The sequence below is a fragment of the Pygoscelis adeliae genome, unplaced genomic scaffold, assembly GCF_000699105.1.
Source record: "Pygoscelis adeliae isolate BGI_AS28 unplaced genomic scaffold, ASM69910v1 Scaffold33, whole genome shotgun sequence".
In the NCBI taxonomy this organism is placed as follows: domain Eukaryota; kingdom Metazoa; phylum Chordata; class Aves; order Sphenisciformes; family Spheniscidae; genus Pygoscelis; species Pygoscelis adeliae.
Genome location: NW_008824413.1, coordinates 356,834 through 376,619, shown reverse-complemented (window position 1 = coordinate 376,619; position 19,786 = coordinate 356,834). Strand labels below are relative to the sequence as shown.

At 37.2% G+C, this 19,786-nt stretch overlaps 1 protein-coding gene across 2 annotated transcripts in view; it reads right to left on the bottom strand.

Annotated features, from left to right (window-relative positions):
• Nucleotides 1-19,786, bottom strand: part of PDE10A (phosphodiesterase 10A) — a 194,213-nt gene that overhangs the window by 32,509 nt on the left and 141,918 nt on the right. For both annotated transcript variants that reach the window (XM_009320752.1, XM_009320750.1), the window contains exons 6-14: nt 18,730-18,870; nt 16,181-16,336; nt 13,290-13,340; nt 11,317-11,375; nt 8,579-8,630; nt 5,108-5,250; nt 2,809-2,901; nt 1,982-2,168; nt 405-547 (exon numbers count right to left, since the gene is read on the bottom strand). In XM_009320752.1, the coding sequence (XP_009319027.1) occupies nt 405-547; nt 1,982-2,168; nt 2,809-2,901; nt 5,108-5,250; nt 8,579-8,630; nt 11,317-11,375; nt 13,290-13,340; nt 16,181-16,336; nt 18,730-18,870 (1,025 nt within the window). The remainder of the gene's footprint in view (nt 1-404; nt 548-1,981; nt 2,169-2,808; nt 2,902-5,107; nt 5,251-8,578; nt 8,631-11,316; nt 11,376-13,289; nt 13,341-16,180; nt 16,337-18,729; nt 18,871-19,786) is intronic.

The window sequence follows — 19,786 nt, the reverse complement described above, 5'->3', positions numbered from 1 at the left end:
TGAGATCATGCATTTGGTCTTCTTAATTACGGATGTTCCAGCTCAGCCTCCTCTCTGGCTTTGAGCTGTTGGTGACTTTGGACTATCAGAAAGAAAGCTCATCTCTATGATCTTTAGATATAAACCAATACTTAAAGCAACTGCTGTAGCTACCCATGCCTGAGGAAAATGCTACCATTCTGAGTAGGTATCATTTTACATCTTTGATAGATAAATTTTGTTCACAGGTCATTAAGTATAACTAAGTATAAGAAAGCCAGAGATAAACCCCCATGATTTTGGGATAGTTCAATAATAAAAGTGCTTCCTACAAAACCCTCCGCTACACCTAGGAAAAAAACCCAAACATCTTTTTCACAGACTGATACAAGATGCAACTGTCGCTATATGAGAAAAATACTTACAGTTCAATTTCTTTATAAATATGTGGAGGCAGTGTACAGTGCATGAGGTTTTGCCACTCTTCTGCTGTACAAACACTGTGGTAGGATAGCTTCTCCATTGTTACACGATAAATACACTCTGAATGGCGAATTCTGTGGTACATCTGAAAAAGGGAAGTCATTTATTAATGTGAAATTTTAATAAAGGAAAAAACATTTCTTTCCTGTACTCAAGCACTTATTCTTAAAATACACATCTGCAAAAACGTTAGTGCTTTTGGCTGCTCAAAAAGAAAAGCGACAGATTATATGACATTCAGTACTTCTGGAAAACTGGACCTTCTATCACATCACATTCTGCATCTACTCACTCAGGTAAACATGTAAGGCTCAGCTGATTTTTCACTGCGTCTGAGCTCTCCCAAGAAAAAGAATCAAAGTTCAGGAGTTAGAGCTCAGTCCCTTGCAATATGCAAACAGAAAAAAAAACTGGTAACAGGGCACAATTCATATTTTGTGCCACTGCATGAATTCAGCTATTAATTGATACAAATAACTGCTATCTATGCACAGTAAAAAGCACACGAGACCTATCATTATCATACCTACATTACTGCGCAATAACTGTGACAAATAAGTACAGTTAATTAGAGAGAGGTTCAGACAGCTACTGCAGACATGGCATGGTCTGTAAACAAGTGAGGGCACAACAATTTTACTAGAAAAGATAATCCTCTGGAGCAGTATGCCCTGAATGGTAACATTCACCATCTAAAAAGAGTGAACTCGCACACCACTGAGTGATTGCATGCTCCCATGCAGACCTTTCTGCTTGCCTTGAGTCACGTGGAACACGTTTAAGTAACTGTTAGTAAAATTTGCTGCCCCAGTATACCGACAGCATGATGTTGGTAAAATGGCTTAATGTAATTCACCAGGCTTAACTGGCATTGCATTGTATCTTAACTCCCATGAATACGACACATTTCTTCTGCATTGCATTTTTATTGTATTTGTTGCATTTTTATACTTATATAGTAATGATCATTAAATTGCTTACGCTTCCTACCAGAATAGTATTTTTTGTGATGATAGAGGGTTTGAAAACAAAAATAGCTATCCACTCTTATCTAGAAGCATGGATAATTATGAGTATATAGCACAGCATATAAATGTATAAATTGATATCTTTGAATATTAAGCATATAGAATCGAGAGAATACATAATATCTCCATCCCCCCGTTAAATCTGTAAAACATGAGATCTGAATTTATAAAAGTAAATAAGAAACATACTTTCTAATGGAAAAGAGAAGACAGACAGGTATCAGTCACATTTCAGAGCTTGCTCTCTCAGTTTAGCTACACGAAATTGATGTATCCAGAGTATTATTATTTCAGAAAGCACCAAATGAATCCCGATCATCCTCTTAAAATACAATTATTCAGCAAAGAATTCAATGATTCCTGTTTCCTCGTTAATTCAACAAAACAGACTTATTAATCACCTTAATAATCTGGAACATCAAAATCTTTAAGTAGGATTCTAAGTCTTCCCATTACAACCAACAGCTTACAAAACTGTAAATAAAACTTACATTAGCACAGTGTAAGGCTAAAGCACAAAAGACTGCAAACATTTTAAAGTTGTTCTCATCGGTTTTAGAGAAGGCACTTCCACTTATTTTGTTCACCATCTGCACAACACCTATTACACTTCCTCGGCTTACAATAGGCATGCACAGGATATTTCTGGTTGTGTACCCTGTGTAGAGGTCTACTTCTCTGGAGAGCCAGAAAAGAGAAAGGAAAAAAAGAAAAGAGTTAATATTATTAATTAATATCTATTCCTTGATTCTCAGAAATGTTGATGTACAATATACTAAATAGTTTTAAAGCAGATGTAATTACTACCTGCAAGAAGTTCACCTCCAAAGCTCTTAAATATTTCCACCTACTGTGTCATATTTAGAAAGAACTTTTTAATCCTTTAATCTCCATTTGCAAGATAAAGAATTAATAATTCCTCAAATGTACAGTCAGCTTATTCATAAAATTAAAGAATACATTCAGGTACTTCAGCATCCTATTTGTTAGTGAACTTTTTTCTTGTCCCCTGAAACTAATCAGATGGCAGGGAGGCTAATAAAGAAAATCAGCAACAGTCTACCTAACTGGGCAAAGTTCTGTAACAAGAAAAATAACTAGATTTTTCTCCATTATATTTATATTTGATAAAAATAATACTTTTTATTTGTATCTTAACAATATCTCCGATGGCTAAAGCGTTTAAATAGATATCTGTAGGTTGTCTCCTCATCAGAGGATCACGCTTCCATAAATGCATCCTAGTATGAAATTTAAGTAGTAAATTTAAGTAAAAAGTTTGGTGAGCTATTTTCCCCTCCCATGAATAACATCCTACCTGTTAAAGCGTGGATCTGCATAGGCATCAGGGATGTTAAGGACTTCTCCTGTTCTTGCCACTTGACCAGCTATTCCTTTTTCTATAGAAAATCTGCAGAAAATAAAAGTGTGTGTTAGCCACAATATGAGCTACCTGGAAAAATATTTTTCCCGTGGAGTCTGTCTTGGGCACAGTAATGGATATTTGTTCCCAACCAGCGTCATTTTGATGCTTTTAGGAGAAAAATCTTACAAGACAACAACTAGTAGTAAATAATAAAATAAAAAAGCACATACTAACAGATACTTTCTGAAAATATTTTATATAACTACATAGTTTAATACAAAAGATGCCATAATATGACCATTTTAGTGACAAAAATTCAAAGTCTTCAATAACCCTGAGGGTTATGCCTAATAAACATGACATTTGTACAGAACCTGAGACTTGCGTTTACCTGTACAAGCTACTGATTTTATCATCGCTTTTACATATTCATTGTTTCTTTAGACACATCATAGGCAATATGGAGCTTATTTCTTCAGTGGGGGCTGGGGGGCAAGTGGATTTGGTAAAATAAATTTTGGAAAAAGACCAGTGGAAATTTCAAAGCTAAACATTATACGCATTTGCCATGTACACTTCAGAATAACTAGCTTGTTTCATCTCATGACATGCAAACAATGCCACGGTGCTAACTGCATCCCTTAATCACCACAAGAAAGTTAAAGACAACAAATATATTCTGGAGTCGAATCAGAAAAATCTACAAGTCTGTCTTGCGAAGGAAATAATTTTCAATTTTTGACGTAAAACAGTTATGACATACAAGCACAAAAGAATTTGTGGAGAAAAACAAGTAGAAAGACTCACATGTGGAACACTTTCAAATCTGAAGGTACCTGGGTAGTATCCTGCCCCCACTGAAGTTAGTGACAAAGCTGACAGGATTTCACCCTGCACACCTGATTTTAAGTTAGTTTCTTCTGCTGCTTCTTATGATATGTACATCACACCAACTTAAGGCTCCTTCCTGATGACTGACTGACTCAGTGTCACTTTCTTACAGATATTTAAGTTGTACCTCTTTTTCAGTATACAGCACCCATGCAAGGGCTCACACCCTTGCACTCAGAGTCAACATTTCAATAATTTTCATACAGAAAAGACAGAAAGATATAAGCAAGAAAAACAATTATCAAGTAGGAGTATGAAAGTGTATGTTAAAGCAAGCCACCTTCTTTCATTTACACCACCTCCTTGCTTGTCAGTATGTAAATTGCACCAATTTTGACTCCTTTCATTCTCATTCACACAATGTAGTAAGTGGGAGTAAGTTTGTCTAAAGGAGTCTAAGTGAAGACATGAATCACATCTCATATTGGCCCAGAACTTTAGAAGTATAAGGAGGAAATGAAAAAAATTCTGAGAGAATCTATGCCGAGTATTTTAACAAAATTTTAGTGCAGGATATTTAGTGATGCATTTCTTTCTTTTTAAGAAGCTGTAGGTTTAAAACCTGTGTGCCTTTGAAAATCTTGATCTGTATCTATTAAGGATTCATAACTTTTGAAAAGTGAAAAATGTTATCTTTACTTTGTTGTCTTGCCTCTTTCGTTAAAAAAATATGCATATGTGTAAAAATTATGTACTTGTGACATCAGGCAGAAATACACCTCAATTTTAGGCAGAGAATCCTATGTATTCATTACAAGCCCATATACATTTTCAAATTCACCACTTCAAGCATACTTCAGAATCACAATTATTTAAAAGTTTGAAAATACTCTTAAATTCATATGAGAAGAAGTAAAACTAAATTACTGGACCTGAAATCTTCAAAAGCAATGACCAGCCCATACTAGATTCTACATATGCCTAATCCATCCGTAAGAAGTACAAATTGTGATTTCCTTGCTTTGGATATGCTTGAATCGCACAAATTTCAATTCCTCTTGGGAACCCTCTTGGGAAAAAAAGTCCCATACTGGCAGACTATGGATTAGGTGCACCTTTACCTGCACCTTTACCTACCTCAGAACACCTCTGTTTTTTTCCCAACATGATTTCCAAAAGGACCGCCTCCGGAAGACGGCATTTCCAGGAGTGACGTTATAGCTTCAGAGACGTTGTTTCGATGGCACTGCAATGTCATTCCCAGAAGTACTACCTTCTGGAGGCGGGTCCTGGTGGGAATGATATCACAGTATGACAAGTATTGTCAGGGTACCTGCAGATAGGCACAGAGACTGGGTAATAAAATGCCTGCACATCCGTAGTTATAATGAAACTGCATTCTTCCGCTAGCTGCTCTTACCTTATTTCTTTGGTCTTCTTGAAGACAGGTTTCCCATCGTTTTCTTCTCCAATATCAAAAAGGTCTGAATACAGCTCCTTATTTTTGTGGTCAACCTGGAAGAGTGCACACCTATCTGCATTCACCAGGTTTTTTGCATATATCTATAGACAAAAAACAAAACTAGAGTTAACGGTCATGAGTTAGATTAGCCTCGGTCATTTATCTGATAAAAACATAAGTCCCTAGAAGTTAAAAGTTTTGAGAAATTATCCAGTATGAAAATATGTTTGAAGGAGCATCCACCTTCACAGCAATCTTTTAGGATACAATTCAAAATGGAAGTGTGTCTTTTATTCAATATTTTTTTGTAAATTACAGTGTTCTCTTTGAGAAACACGGGAATATCTTTAGAGGCTTGAATGTTTGCTAAAAGAAAAAAGGCTTTCCTATTACACTGTTTTTCAAGTACAAGGAATACTTTTCAAAATGGTACCATTCCTCCCTCCATGTTTAGATATTGTTCACCTTTACTTGATTTTAAATAGATAGGATATAGGAAGACCTAAGAACATTTTTGGCTTTTTGTCTTTATCTTCAGTACAAATGCATTGGTATTGAATATCCAGCGAGGAAAGACGTAACAGAGAGGCTAGTGTTTGTTTCTAAAAAAGCTAAATGTGCCTGTAATAGATAACAATGAACAAATAGGGAAGATTAGAAGTGTCATTACGGATTGCCCTATGCAGCGGTATAGGAAATGGCTGCGCCCTCCTGACGCTAGGGACCATTCTTGCACAAAAGCTGAGACTTAGTAGTTCTACATGAACTAACCAAAGCCCACAAGGTACCTCCCATAGTCAAGAAAGTACCACAGTACAGCAATAGACTTGCATGGTCTCTATCATACTTTGAACCAGCTAGTTTTATCTTGGCAAAACTAACTGCCAGCCAGCACTGATTGTCAGAACAGAGTCTTGTCCTGGGAACACAGCACCTCTTCGCTGAAATGTTTCTCAGACATACAATGGACCTTCTGAGAACAAGAAGAAAGAGTGAACCAAAGTCCAACAAGGATCACTGTGTTAACTTAAGATGCCATATAGTCAGGTTCAAGAACCTGCTCTATCCAATTCAGATACATCTCTGATGTTTCTTATCTGCTCAGAATGCATAGCAACTGCACGGTAGAGCATGATCTGAGGCGGATCTTGCTCAACTTTTAAAAATTGTATGTAATAGCTATCCAGTCATCCAGCCACAGAAAGAGGCTGACTACATCTTGGTGTGCAATGTATGCAGGTGGCATGTCTTAAGAATTCTCAAGACTTCCATATGAATGAATTAACTTCCCCCCTTCTCTCTTGTCTTTCAAAAATAAAAACAAAAACCTAAAATATTTCATTTCATATTAATGCAAATAGATAAATGTTAGACCTCGGCAGAAAAAACCTATGAGGCTCTAATGCCACATCATATGAGCTGTGTAATGGGAACTGCACAGAAACCATCTAGACCAACTCTATAAAACTTGGAGGGCCCTCCCATACCGACAGAATCTGTGGCTGGAAAGATTCTGTTGCTTTCTACTCCATTTGCTTCATCAGAGCAGTAGAAAGTCAGGGAGACTGCAAGCTAAGAGGTAACTTTTGTGAAATACTTCCCACTTAGAGCATTTTATACAATTAAACTTTTGTGTTCTAATGCATATGACTCAAGAACTTACCTTGGCCACGACTCATGCTTTTCAAAAATAACTGCTTAAACACTACTAATTGAGAGAAACAGTTAATGGGATGAGAAAGTCTTACTTCTCTAAAGCTCTAGCTCAAATCCAGGCCAGTGGCTGCAGGGGAATATCAGTACAAAAGGTATGCTTTGCATTGTCAATAGGGAGGCCAGGGACCACCTTTTGGGTAGGTTGTTTGTAACTACTCAAGCATACTGGTAAGAAAGTTTGCAAGGCAACTTGAACTTCTGCTTCCCCTCCTTGCATCTATGTTCAAAAACACCCTTATACCACTAACTTCGCTGAGGGATTTTAATGAAAATAAAAATGAAAAGAATGCTAAAATCCCCATACTTTTTTCTTTATTATTACAGGAACAAATCAAACTTTAAGTATAATCACCAAAGGGTGAAGTAATGAGGTGAAATTGCATTCCACTCTTTTCTCACTGTGAGACACAGAATAAGCCACATAATGATAAAGTCGCACTCCCATAAAACGGCAATAAATTTGCAAACACGTAATTCAATTAATTGGCCCAAGAAACAGCCAACTGCTCCAGCTTACAAAGGAAGCTGAGTATGAAACATCTACGCAGGTTAAAATGCAGAATCATGATGCAGCCAAATGTTGGAAAAGAAGATGAAAGAGTAAGCGTATTTCACTGCCAATTGTGTTTTCCACCAGACCTCTATTCATAGGGAAGAACGGGGAAGAATATAAATATTTGTTCTCAATGCCATATGCCATATTACACCAGTTCTTTTAAATGTTAAGCTATTTTTAAGCAGTTCATTTAAATTGGAAAAGTCAATGTTCAGAAATGTGTCCTATGTGCAGAATTCTTGACTGTGTACTAAACTAGAATAAGACAAACACTGCAGAATATTTTCCATTACTAATTCAAGTGTCTAAAGAAAACCACTTTAATATTGCTTGCATTCTAAGTTTGTTGTCTTTGAATAGTCTAGCTAAGAATATCGCTTTGAAGACTGGAGCAAGTATCGGAGTACTGTTGGGGAGTAATTTTTTGAATACACAAACTGAAACAATAGTATCACAGACCTGATTAAGATTTACATTACATACATAATTCATATATCAAACACTCAAAATGTGCTACGAATAACCAGTCCGTATGTATTTGTAAACACTATTCAGGAAATAATTCTGAATTCAAAATTGATTCAAGAAGTTATAATCTCTTTCTGACCTGTACTTTAATTCATTGATAAGTTATTTCAATGGACTTGGCTTTAGTAGTTTTTATAAAACATTGACCGATTCTGTCACTCTAGTTATGGGTGTAAATACTTTTGCAACTGGAACAAATACTCTAGGAGTAATGTTTGGCCTCCAGTCCTTCCTATAGACAATAACTTCTACGGGAGTGTTTTGCAGCATGTAGCGAGTTGAATTTAGGAAAAAGGAATCAATACAACAAGCTGAACTAAAAACAAAACCAGAAGTCTTTCTGTTACAATTTTCAAACCTTCTCTAAATCACAATAGTAAATATTTAGTTCAGAGACAATCACATTCCATTACTTAGGAAAGCTGTGAAAGAAAATTGTTGCGACAATGAAAAATCAAGCTGACCTTTGCCACCTTTTTCCATATAGAGACGTTAACACTGTTTGTATTACATATCCATTATAAGCAGCTCATATATTTAAATGGTGTAATGTCTTACTTCAAGGAAGGGAGAATGAAGGACTTCAATAACTAAGACTAATAAACTTAGAAGTGAAAAAGACAACTTACCATTATATGTTCAAGTAGAGAATCTATTGCAACTATATTATCAAAATACGTTCTGCAGAGAAAGAGAAGTCAGTAAATATTGGTATTTAGTCAAACACTTCTCAAATGGCTGTCAGGGGCTCTTGTTTCACAACTGGTTAATAGTGGAGCCCGAATAGGTAAAGACAAACCTCTGCACCTTGAAAATCACTGACTGGCTTGCTATAGCACAAGCGTATTGAGAAATGGTCCTAGCTCTGTTCCTTTAAGCCATTATTCTACAATGACAGAATGTAGAATATTCTCTATAATATGTAGAATTTTCTCTGTAGAAAAGGAAAAGACTACCAAACATTGCCTACCATGGATTGAATAGGCCCCTGCTGAGCAACACCAAGAATCTATCAAAATGCTTTGGCATCCTTTACGCACTGAAAATTTTAACAGGAGGAGTAAAAAGGAAAAGAAAAGCAATCCAAAAGATTAAAAAAAAATAATTTCTTCCATTTCTGATATATATTATCTACATGCTTTCAAAATATCTCATTAGGTTTATGCATAGAGGACTATGTACTGAGAACTTATGAAAACTATGTATTCTAGCTAAATTCACGTCATATTATCCAACCCTTAATACTATTTCAAAGGCAACAATATATAAAACTCTTAATGAGTCTTCTCTATCAACCCAGGTGTAGCATGTTAAAGTTGCAGAAAAAGACTGATCAAAGGTATCTCAGTTTCACAGCAAAGTGGTAACTGTCCAAGGACAGTCAAGAACATTGAAAGATAAAGGTCAAACTTATTAGTAAAAGACGTCTAAATCTTCCACATGCCAAGTCTTAATAACCCTCGGATTACAATGTTCCCAGCAGACAGAAAGACATTGTCCCATGGCCTTGAACATATATACAGCTCAGTTCTGTTTGGATCTAGTGGAAAGGAAATATATAATATGCTAGTCTTACATTGTCAGGGACATGAAGAGGTGGAGCACTGCATACTATGCTCTTTCTAAAATGTTACAGAACATGTCCCAGTGACATTGCATGCAAACAATTTCCTCACTGAATAGGAAACCCTCCTTCCATGTAAGAAAAGGTACAGACCATTTCTAAAAGGAAACTAATTATTTTTCTTGCTAGTGCAAGTCTTTACCTACATGAAGTTCATCAAGTTGTTATTAAACGATATCCCAATTTTGTGGCTCAAAACATAGGGTTTCTTTTTCGTTAAAACTAAACAATTCTAGCAATTGATAATGCTGAATTGATAATTGATAATTGATAATTGATAATGAGAGGTATTTTCTTATAGAAATACATATTAAATATTTGCAGTATTTATTGTAATTTTTATCTTAAAAAGTTAAAATAATTACAAAGTTCTTTGAAAGAATCTCAGTACTATGTACCAAGAGTAAATTGCCAGCCCATAAATTTGGGTAGATTAATCCAGAGTTCTCTGGTGAACTAGCTCAGTACAGATGTTAGCAATATAAAAGCACTCTGGAAAGGAACATAATGGTGCAAGACACTGCAGCAAGTGGGTAGCTCTGGCAAGGGAATGATGAGAGTGCCCTTTAGGGGAGACACTCTGAACCTAAGCTGAAATTAAAAAAAAAAAGTCACCCCTGAGGAAAAAAGCTAGGAAAAATATCTGGATACAACCAGCTGGCCCTCCTTGCAAGGTGTAGCCTCCTCTCTGCGGTGTATCACTCCCCATTCCAGCCGGGTCAACTCGGCTTGCCTGCATTTCTGAGAAATGGCACAGGAATCTTGGATGTCCTCTAATCTCATCAGTTTGAGAATTGTTCATCAAGACCCAGACAAGTGTTTGTAACAGCAAAAATCTGAGACATCTCGTTTTTCCACAGTATCATCAGTCCTTTGTGATTCACTTAGAAATTCTTCAACCAACTAGTTTGATAAAACACTGTTAAGCACCCCAGACTGTGATTTACCGAAAGTACAACTCTGGTTTGTCTTTTAATTTATTGGCTATCTCTACTATTTAAAGATGCTAATAGCAGCAACAAAGAAAAAGGGATGAAGGAAGAGCAGATCACCTAAGACACAAAATTGACGTTGCAAGTCTAAGCCCAAGCTTTCTTGCTCTTACTGCGTTTTCAATTTAATCTTGCATTTATTGTGACAAGAAATTAAAAGAAAACATACTACGTGCAGTTACAGTCTTTGAAAATGAAAACAGAGCCTCCAGAAAATGCAGGGGGAGAACAGTTGTGTGACAGCCCTGATGCTTCAAGGATATATCCCTGAAGTGCGTATGCTTATGCATGTGTGTGTGTGTGTATATATATATGTCAAAAAAAGCAGGGGAAGCTGAAGCAAGCTAACTAACTTCTCATAAAGTCCTTTCAAACCTTCTAAAATTGGCCATGAAAAGACAAGGCAAGCCTATTTGTCACTTCTCAAAAGAGGGACACGTTTAACTCTGACAGAAGGGGGGGGGAGGCAAAACCCCATGCAAAAGACCACAAGAGTAAACAAATTCTGTAAGGTATAATCGGATGTTGCATTTTCTTCTGCACCACCACCAAAAAAAAAAAGTTTAACAGGTATACACCACTGGCACCCACATCATTCGTTCTTGTCTCTGTGCTGAAGTTTGCCCACCCTCCGAGGTGTGCCTTTGCACCTGCTTGTGAGCTACAGTGTAAAACACAGGTAGATTGGAAGAGCCATGTAGAAAAGCTCATAAAAATAAATTGATGAGATTATAGTGCAAACCACACTTACTTCGATACATCAAGCAAGAAGTCATTCAGTTCAGTCTGCTTGGCAAGGCCCCGGCACACCTAGAAGCACAGATCACGTTATCATTTGCTCCAGAAGAACACTGAAGTCAGAGGGAAACTGAAGTCACGCAGTCTACCCATTTATTTCGTATGAAAAAAAACACCACTACTAGTATATACATATGTTACAGCACTGTATAAAATTAAAAGCTAGATTTGTGTGCTGGGCTTCAATCTTAGCTATCTAGCTGCTGAGCTAAAGCTGTCAAATGCAAGTAACATCTTTCTTAAGACTCTCTCAAAGATGTTGGTTGTTACACTTGTTCATGCTGCCTCAAAGGCTGCCATTGAATGTGGTTGCGGGATCAACTTGATGACACCTCCTTATCCAGACCCTCAGCTCTTCTGAGAATGTCGAATATTTTGTTTGCTTTCTTCCTTATCATACTTTTACCACTTTTTTCCAGGTTGCAAAGTAGCACATAGACACAACTGAAGACTGACATCAGGCAAGTTTAAGTAAGCTAACTAGCAGATGATACATGCTCAACTTTGGGAGAAGTCAGCATGAATACGAACCCAAAAAATAGTATGCATACTACATTTTAGAAGCAAAGTGTTAGATGAAGCAAAGCTTTGAACTGTATTTTCACTCCACCTAATTGCATACTCTGTATCTAAAGAACAATTGTACACCTGTATATTACCAGAGCAAGCATTGAGGTCAAAAAAAGAAAACAAGCCTCTACTGTTTGTATCTTTTACGCAATAAAATATCACTCAGAACTAGTAATATCTTTCATCTGTGCAATGCAGATATAAATAAATAAGCAAAATATGACAAACAACATCCACAAGCCTTACTCTTGCATATAATTATGTAACTAGGTACAACTTCTTGATATACACTACTTCCTAAAGCCCAGCTGTGAGTCTGGTAGGTACAGCCCAATGCCAGATCAAACCTCTGCATTCTTCTCATGCAAAAACTTGGGAAGGGCAAGCCTTCTGCTTAGCAGAAGGGAGACAAATGAAAATGACCAATGAACAGGCTTAAACTAAACTTTCCATGTTTTGTTTTGTTAGGTGTGAAAGACTTCTCAGTTGAAGAGGGAGTCATTGTTACAAAGTGAAGCTACAACTGCATGCAATTGCAGTTCTACTAGCGTACAATAGCCTACGCCAGCTAATTCTGCCTAAATGTGCCAGGGTGAATGACCACCCCAAACAAAGTCAATGACTCCAGCACCAAGATGTCAAATATTAGAGTCTAGAAAACAAAAGCAGGAAGCTTTGTGTGAGTCTTCTGCCAAGCGTATGAAAGACACCTTGGAAAAAAGAATGTCACGAACTTCCTCCTGTGAGTTGACAGAAGAATCTGTTTTAGCATCTTCTGTGAGTTGACAGAATACGTTTAGTTTCAGTGTTACCGTCTTCTATTAGCTGAAGTAACAAAAGCTGCTGGGGTTTGCTAGAGCAGCTTGCACTGTGTGGAGCTTCATTAGGCACCTGACTAGGGACAGCATGAAGCATCCTTAGTGGGATTAGTTACAGGACCATGAAGCAGCTAGCAAGGATGGCTTAAAGTAGGCTTAGCCAGCAACACCTAATAATCTCAAACTGAATACCAAAGCAGGAGGAAAGCAATCAGTTGGCCGAGCAGTTGCCTTCTTGCAAGAAAAAAACTGCAGCTGTTATAATTCTGCTTTAACAATTATTTATCTACTTTGTTAAAGTTTCTTTTTCCTTTAGTAAAAATACTGTTAAGCTATTTGATCCACGGTTGCAAGTGAGGAAAACTAGCTCAATGAACACCAAAGATGTTAGCATATTTTTCCCAGGTTCAGGGAAGGGGCTTGAATTAATGTTTTAGTAGTGACCTCCACTTAACTTTGACCATAATCCATGTTCCTACTAATCAAGTTCTGGCAGAAGGGTCACACAATGAAAAAATGAAAAACCACCCACACTTACTTGTACTTGATGTATTGCTACTGAAGCCCATGCAAGATTCGCTGTTGCAACCTGAAACAAAAGAGAAGAAACTAACTCTGAAGAAACCTTGAAAACTGCACATCAGTTACACGCTCGTTTTCTCTATCTAGCTGCTAAGTAAATTCACTGAGCTGTTTTAGACAGGCAGGCAGTAGCAATTTGTGGGAAGACAGTTATTTTGTGAAAGTCTCAGTATACTTGTGAGTGTTTCAATTTTAGTAAGGTACATTCAGTCACAAGAGAACAATCCTCATTTTTTGTATCAGAAAAATGCTTACCAATGCTCTTCAGAAGCAGTATTGGGAACCCATCAGCTCAGAAATATAACATCAAAACAAACATCCCATAAGCCAAGGGCTTTAAAAATTACATTATGTACACTGTTGAAAGGCATCTGCCATAGAAATAAAATATTCCATAACATCTTTCTGGGGCTGTATCTCTTCAGCCACAGCTATTTCCAACTGTAAACAGGCATCGTTTCTTTCACTACCATTCTGGTGGCAGAAGAACCAGACCTGATCCCTCAGCTCAAGACTAGTGTTTCAAGTATGACAGTTTCCAGGCAACTTTTCAAATAAATGTCATGTAAACAGCAGTTAACTAAGATGTGCTACCATGCATAATCTCCTGTCCTTGAAACACAGGAGCTTTATAGGAACACAGAGGACAGAAGTACAAGAGGTCTGCTGCTGCATACCCTCCTAAGATACTTTTTTTAATTTTTTTTTTTTTTTTTAAACGGAACACGTTGTACATTTTATAAAAACTGCTAATGGTATCCAGAGGCTTTCTGAAACCTGAAAATGAAGAATGCTTTAGAACACTCAGAAAGTGACCTTAAACTATTTTTAATTTACTAATAAAATACTTCTATTTAGCAGCCAGTCTTTTCCAAGTAGAACATTCATGAACTTCAGTTACAGAAAGTATTTCATAAAACATTACAAATTCATATTTGCACAGAACAATGCATGTCTGAAACCTATCTGAACTGTAGATTGCTTAATGTAATAGGATAATTTAAAAAAATAAATACATTGCGTGTAAGCAGCAGAATTAATGAAGCCTGATTTTGTACGAATGCCTGTTCTTTGTTCTGTGAGCAGGGACACTGGCACCATGATACTAATCCAGTCCCCTACCATGACCTCTACTTACTGGTGAAAAAATACCAGGTGTGACACTGAGGATGAAGCTACATTGACTGCCCAACTAATATACATGTACGAGCATCACATGTATGCTAGGCTACTTAGGTTACTGATAAACAGAATATACAACCGACAAATATTGCTGGTTTTTCCTTCCTTGGGAGGGCTAGTTTTAATATCTCTTGTCTGCACATTTTCTGTTCTTTTCACAGGAATAATTCCTGTTCAGTACAGCTAAACTGCTCCATGGTGCATCTCGTACCACTATCGAGACAACAGACCTGGCTACTACTCACCCCATTTTGTCCTAACCTCTGTGTTCAGGTTCCTGAAGGGGAAGGGTAGAGAGAGAAATGAAAGGGTACAGAGAGAAATGTACAGAGGTACATTCATCTTAATGTGACAGCCATCTTAATGTGTAGATGGGACATAACAAGGATCCTCACCCAGACATGAGAGCTAAGATGCACTTCTAACACCTTTAATACAGCGATAGCCTTTGAGACATCTGCTCCGTTTTCAAATTTTTTCGTACTTGGCTAACAACGCATAACTTTGAATTGACAAATGGACACGTATGGACAATGTAGCTACACAGGCCTTACATAAATACAGTAAACCATGCAGCATAGAGAACAGTCATGGAAATGGGAAGATGGTTATGAATAGGAATATCTGGATGGGGAAGCATCAGAAGGAAAAAAAAGCAGAATAGAGCTTTACGAATGGCAGCTAGATTAGCAGGTCATCCAGGTACCAGCACATCTACACACAGTTCTAAGGACATCTCCGTCAGGAGACAAAGGACAGTGAGTAAATCTTGACGACTCACAGAGATGGGACAGGCTGGAGAGACAAAAGATGCCAGCTCCTAAAAGCTAAAGAAAAGGCTGACCCAAAACCAGCACATGGCTGTCAACCTAGGAAGAAACCAGGAGGCGTAAAGACTGGTTTTCCTTGTCCTCCATTCCAAAGCATCCTGGAAAGACTAGCAGGGTACGTGCATCTCTGTGCGCGACTCTTAGAAATACCACCTGGACACACACATCTTGGTGCCTGAGAGCGTGTGGATGTATGAATGTGAATGCAAATACATGAAATCTCTTTTGCTTCACTTTTGTTTTAAAATAAAATCGCTTCCCCCTCCTGCGAGACCTAGCATTGAGACTGGCTATACTGTTGCTACAACGCTGCAACATTATGTTTTACGATAGGACTCATTCACTTGAGAAGCCACACCAAAAAAGTCAGCTGGGGGGGGGAATAAATAAAAGTCTTTCCATACTGTAAAATAAAGCTTTACTGGAAAGTTAAAATTGAGACTCAGGATGACTCGACAATGTCCTTTTTATATAAAGTTATTTCGGTTTTTGACATTTAATTTACACTTACATTTCATTCACCTGCTCTGCATTAACTTCTCTAACAACTCTGTATTGAGTTTATAATCAATAAAGAAATCTTGAACCTGTTTTTCCCCAGAAGAACACAAGGTAAAATTCTTGATGTGTCCCTGTACTTGTATATGTAAATTTTACGTCATGTGACTGAAAATACAAATCACTACCTATCTTTTTCAATAAGTAACATTCATTGAGAACAAAAATCAAGTACGAAAAAAGTCAAAAACATGAGAAGAGTGAGAGAAAAAAGTTGGGGGGGGGCTGAAGGGCTGACCATTGTGGGGAAGTGGGGAAAGGCTGGGCATGAACTCACCTCTTGGTGACTAAGGTGGAAGGCTTCTTTGCCCCAGTGACGGTAAAGCTCCAGGATACCAATCAGATCACCAATTGCAGTGACAATTGGCAGACACAGAACAGATTGGATACGAGTCCCTGATTCCAGTCCAGTACCTTTGGGAAATCGCTCATCCTAGAAAATGTAAACATAATCCAATAAAAGGTAAATACCATAACATTAACATGAAAGATATAGTGACGTTCTCCTCCCTCTCCTGGCTGATCAAATCTGCAGGAAAATGATAACATTCACTAAAACTCATATCTCAGCATAATTTACACACCGTATTAAGACATCTACTAAAAAACTGCAACAAAAAAATCTCAGCATTAATTTACATATACAAATAACCTCACTGATGTAAAGTTAGAATTAGCTGTGATATTAGACCCAGCTTTGCGTTTGTTTTTATAAAACATTTTCTCCAATCTCACAGGCAGCAAAACCAGCACTTCATTGCTAATGCCAGTCCAGATTAAGTAAAAACCCAAACAAACAACACTACCCCACCACCCCCTTCCCCCCCCAAAAAACCCCAAAGCATTTGTAATCATGAAGTGGACTGCTCAGATTTCAGCGTTACCAAGCAGACAGCAGTGCTTGCGAGAAAACAAAAATCAAAACCTGAGGCTAAGGCCTTAGGTTATACAGAGTTATAATCCACAACCAACTCCCAAGGAGGAAAATGTCTTCCCAAAAAACTATGCATAACAATCCTTCTCCTTCCCTTACTTATGCATCCTGAATAAAACGGTGCAAAAGTTATAGGAACAAATGTTAAAATAATCCTACCAGCTGCTATAAAAGGCCCAAATTCATAACTTTTAATCTAAATAGGGAATGTCCAAGGCTTTACAGCTTCAGTTCCCCATGTGGGAAAACTCACAAAGACCTGAGAAACCTCCTGGATGTTACAGTTAGTAAGGCAGTAACTAGCTGATGTGAAATGTGCAAGACCCACTTCATTGCACATCAATCCTTCAGTACTTGATTCGTACCAGATGTTGCCTTGCTCAGGCAAGACAGACACTCCTTCAAGGCTGATCAAAATCTCTCCTTTCTCGAAGAAAACAGCAAGTAATCTCTACCTTAATTTCTAAGCTGACGATCAATCTGAAGGCTAGGAACAAATGACAGACAAAAAAGAGTGGGAAGCACTTTGCAACACGAGCCTCCTGCTTTCACTTTTTAATTCTGTCCTCCCAAAATAAAGGGCTGGCAAGTCTATCTGCAAGCACTTCCCTTGCACTGTTGAGATGCTCCTAAAATCACATGAAGCAAACCACGTCACCAAAATGAAACTCCCTGTTCGGTCAATAATCCACTGATACTGTAAACCAACAAAAAAATTCAAAACTCCTCCCCACTACCCCCCTGCCCCCGATTTGATTATGAATATAAAGTCAAAACATACAGCCTTTGTATACAAGGATATTGTTATATTAATTGGAGATTACCAGTAACAATTTAAGCCCTGTATGTGACTGAACAAATCTAACAACATATAAAATCTTTATAGTCCAGGGTGTATAGAAAGCACTGACTGTTACTACAGGGAAAGCGGCTTCTGCCTTTTGTTTCTGTGGTTCTGTTTAAGTGTACTCACATTAGGCATTTGGTATTTTGTTTATAGCCTGGGTTTGCCCACTAAAGGTCATACATTTTTTAACAAATATTTTTTAAAATAGAGACAGCAATGTCCAATTTTGGCCACAGTATCCAAAGATTGTTATTCTGGACAGAACTCAAAAGTATAGAAAACACTGAAGAGAGAAGAGAATTTAAACTTCCTTGGTGTTCTCATAACCAGCTGATCATAAAGTGTTCTCATAAAGCACAGTTTAAATATCAGTTTCATACAATTGCATAGATACAACTAGAGGATGTTGACTTGAAGTTTTTCAAAAAATTAAAAAGGACAGACATACAGAGTGCCAAGAATTATCAGAACATCACCTTAGGATTTTCTGAATCCTTTTACGGACAAAGGCCTGAATTTTGATATCAGTTACATTAGTGTGCCCTTCATGTAGGTCTACTGATATTATAAGTATTCTGGCTTTACATTAGTGTAAGCAGAGATCAAAATCCTGTCTAATAACCAGAATTCTGATTGACATTCTTGTCAGTGTGAGCCCTGCATTATAATTAATTCAAACTTTGATTGACTATATGGAAGTCGTCTTGTTTGGGATTAGCACACTAAGTATTTCAAGACCAGGAAGACAGGAGTTTTGACTGACAGGTTTTTTTCTTTCCAAGTGACTATGGTACCATTACTTCCCTTATCTGACAACCAAAAAAATGTTAGAAGACAAAAAAAAAAAAAATCTTTAAACTTAAAAATAAATGAGATATTCTGAAATTATTCCATCAAGCTAATCCAAACGCAAATTTATTTTCTTGGAAGCAAGACAGATGTAAATTCTATCATTATACATTCAGCTTAATAAACATTTCAGCATCAAAATATTCATTCTAAGAACATGCTGTAATCATCTCATTAAAAAGAGAGAGCTTTTTACCCCCAGAATATCTTCTACTAACAACGTTTTTCTGGATCTGGCTACATAAGCAGATACTGTAGTGCCATGTGCAATGGGCCCTGCAGGAATGAGCCGTGGTTGTCCTTCTTTAGCTCCTGGTGGTGTAAATACACACAGACTCTAGTTAGAAGGAAAAAAAGAAAAAAAAAATGCAATTAGAAAGCATGGTTACTTTTACAGAGTTACTGTGCTACCTGTGCAGTGTAAAGTATTAAGTAGATAATGTAGAGCAACGCAGCTTTTGACAGTGAAAAGTAGTTGGATAAACTCCGCTTAACTGTTTTGAAATCTTAGGAAATCCCACTCTAAAGTCACCATTCAGACAGCGGATAACTCTTCTGCTGAAGTCAGTCATCACTTATATCAGGGTTGGATTGCATTTACCTTGAACACACAGTACACTGCAGAAAGACTCACAGAGGAAAATATTACCTTGTAAGAGAAAGATCTTTTTTTCTAGGACGCACTCATTTATTTCAATAGAAAATAGTCAAAAAGTAAACACAATCTTTAAATTTCTTGTTTATCTCATCCCGTGGAAAAGTAATTTCAAAATTATCCTAGCACTGTATTTCCTGAAATCCAAGTGACTGCATTTGTCCCCTGTACTAGAAGAAACATCGATCTTACTTGCTGCCTACCTAAAACAGTCTCATTTGTAGAAAAGTCAGGTATGACAACATTCACATCATGAAACTCATCCAGAAGTGTCTGATAATTGTTCTATAACAAAAATATTAAACAAGTTAACACCACCAGAATGAATGGGATTGCAAATATTATTTTACAAAAAGAAAATTAAACACACATATAAAGGTCGAACCTGCAAACCCTTCTGTATGCCAAACACTCTTCAAATCTAAAATTTCTTTCATTTTTGGATGAAAAATAAACTTTATGGAACAGTAGAGTGCTGGAAAACAATGCCCCTATCACAGTCTCTTTAAAATTTTCCTTTATTTTTCTCCTCAGACAATCTGCAAAGAAGCAGTCTGTTAGTGACCACCGATTTTAAAGTCACAAAACCACAAAAAAA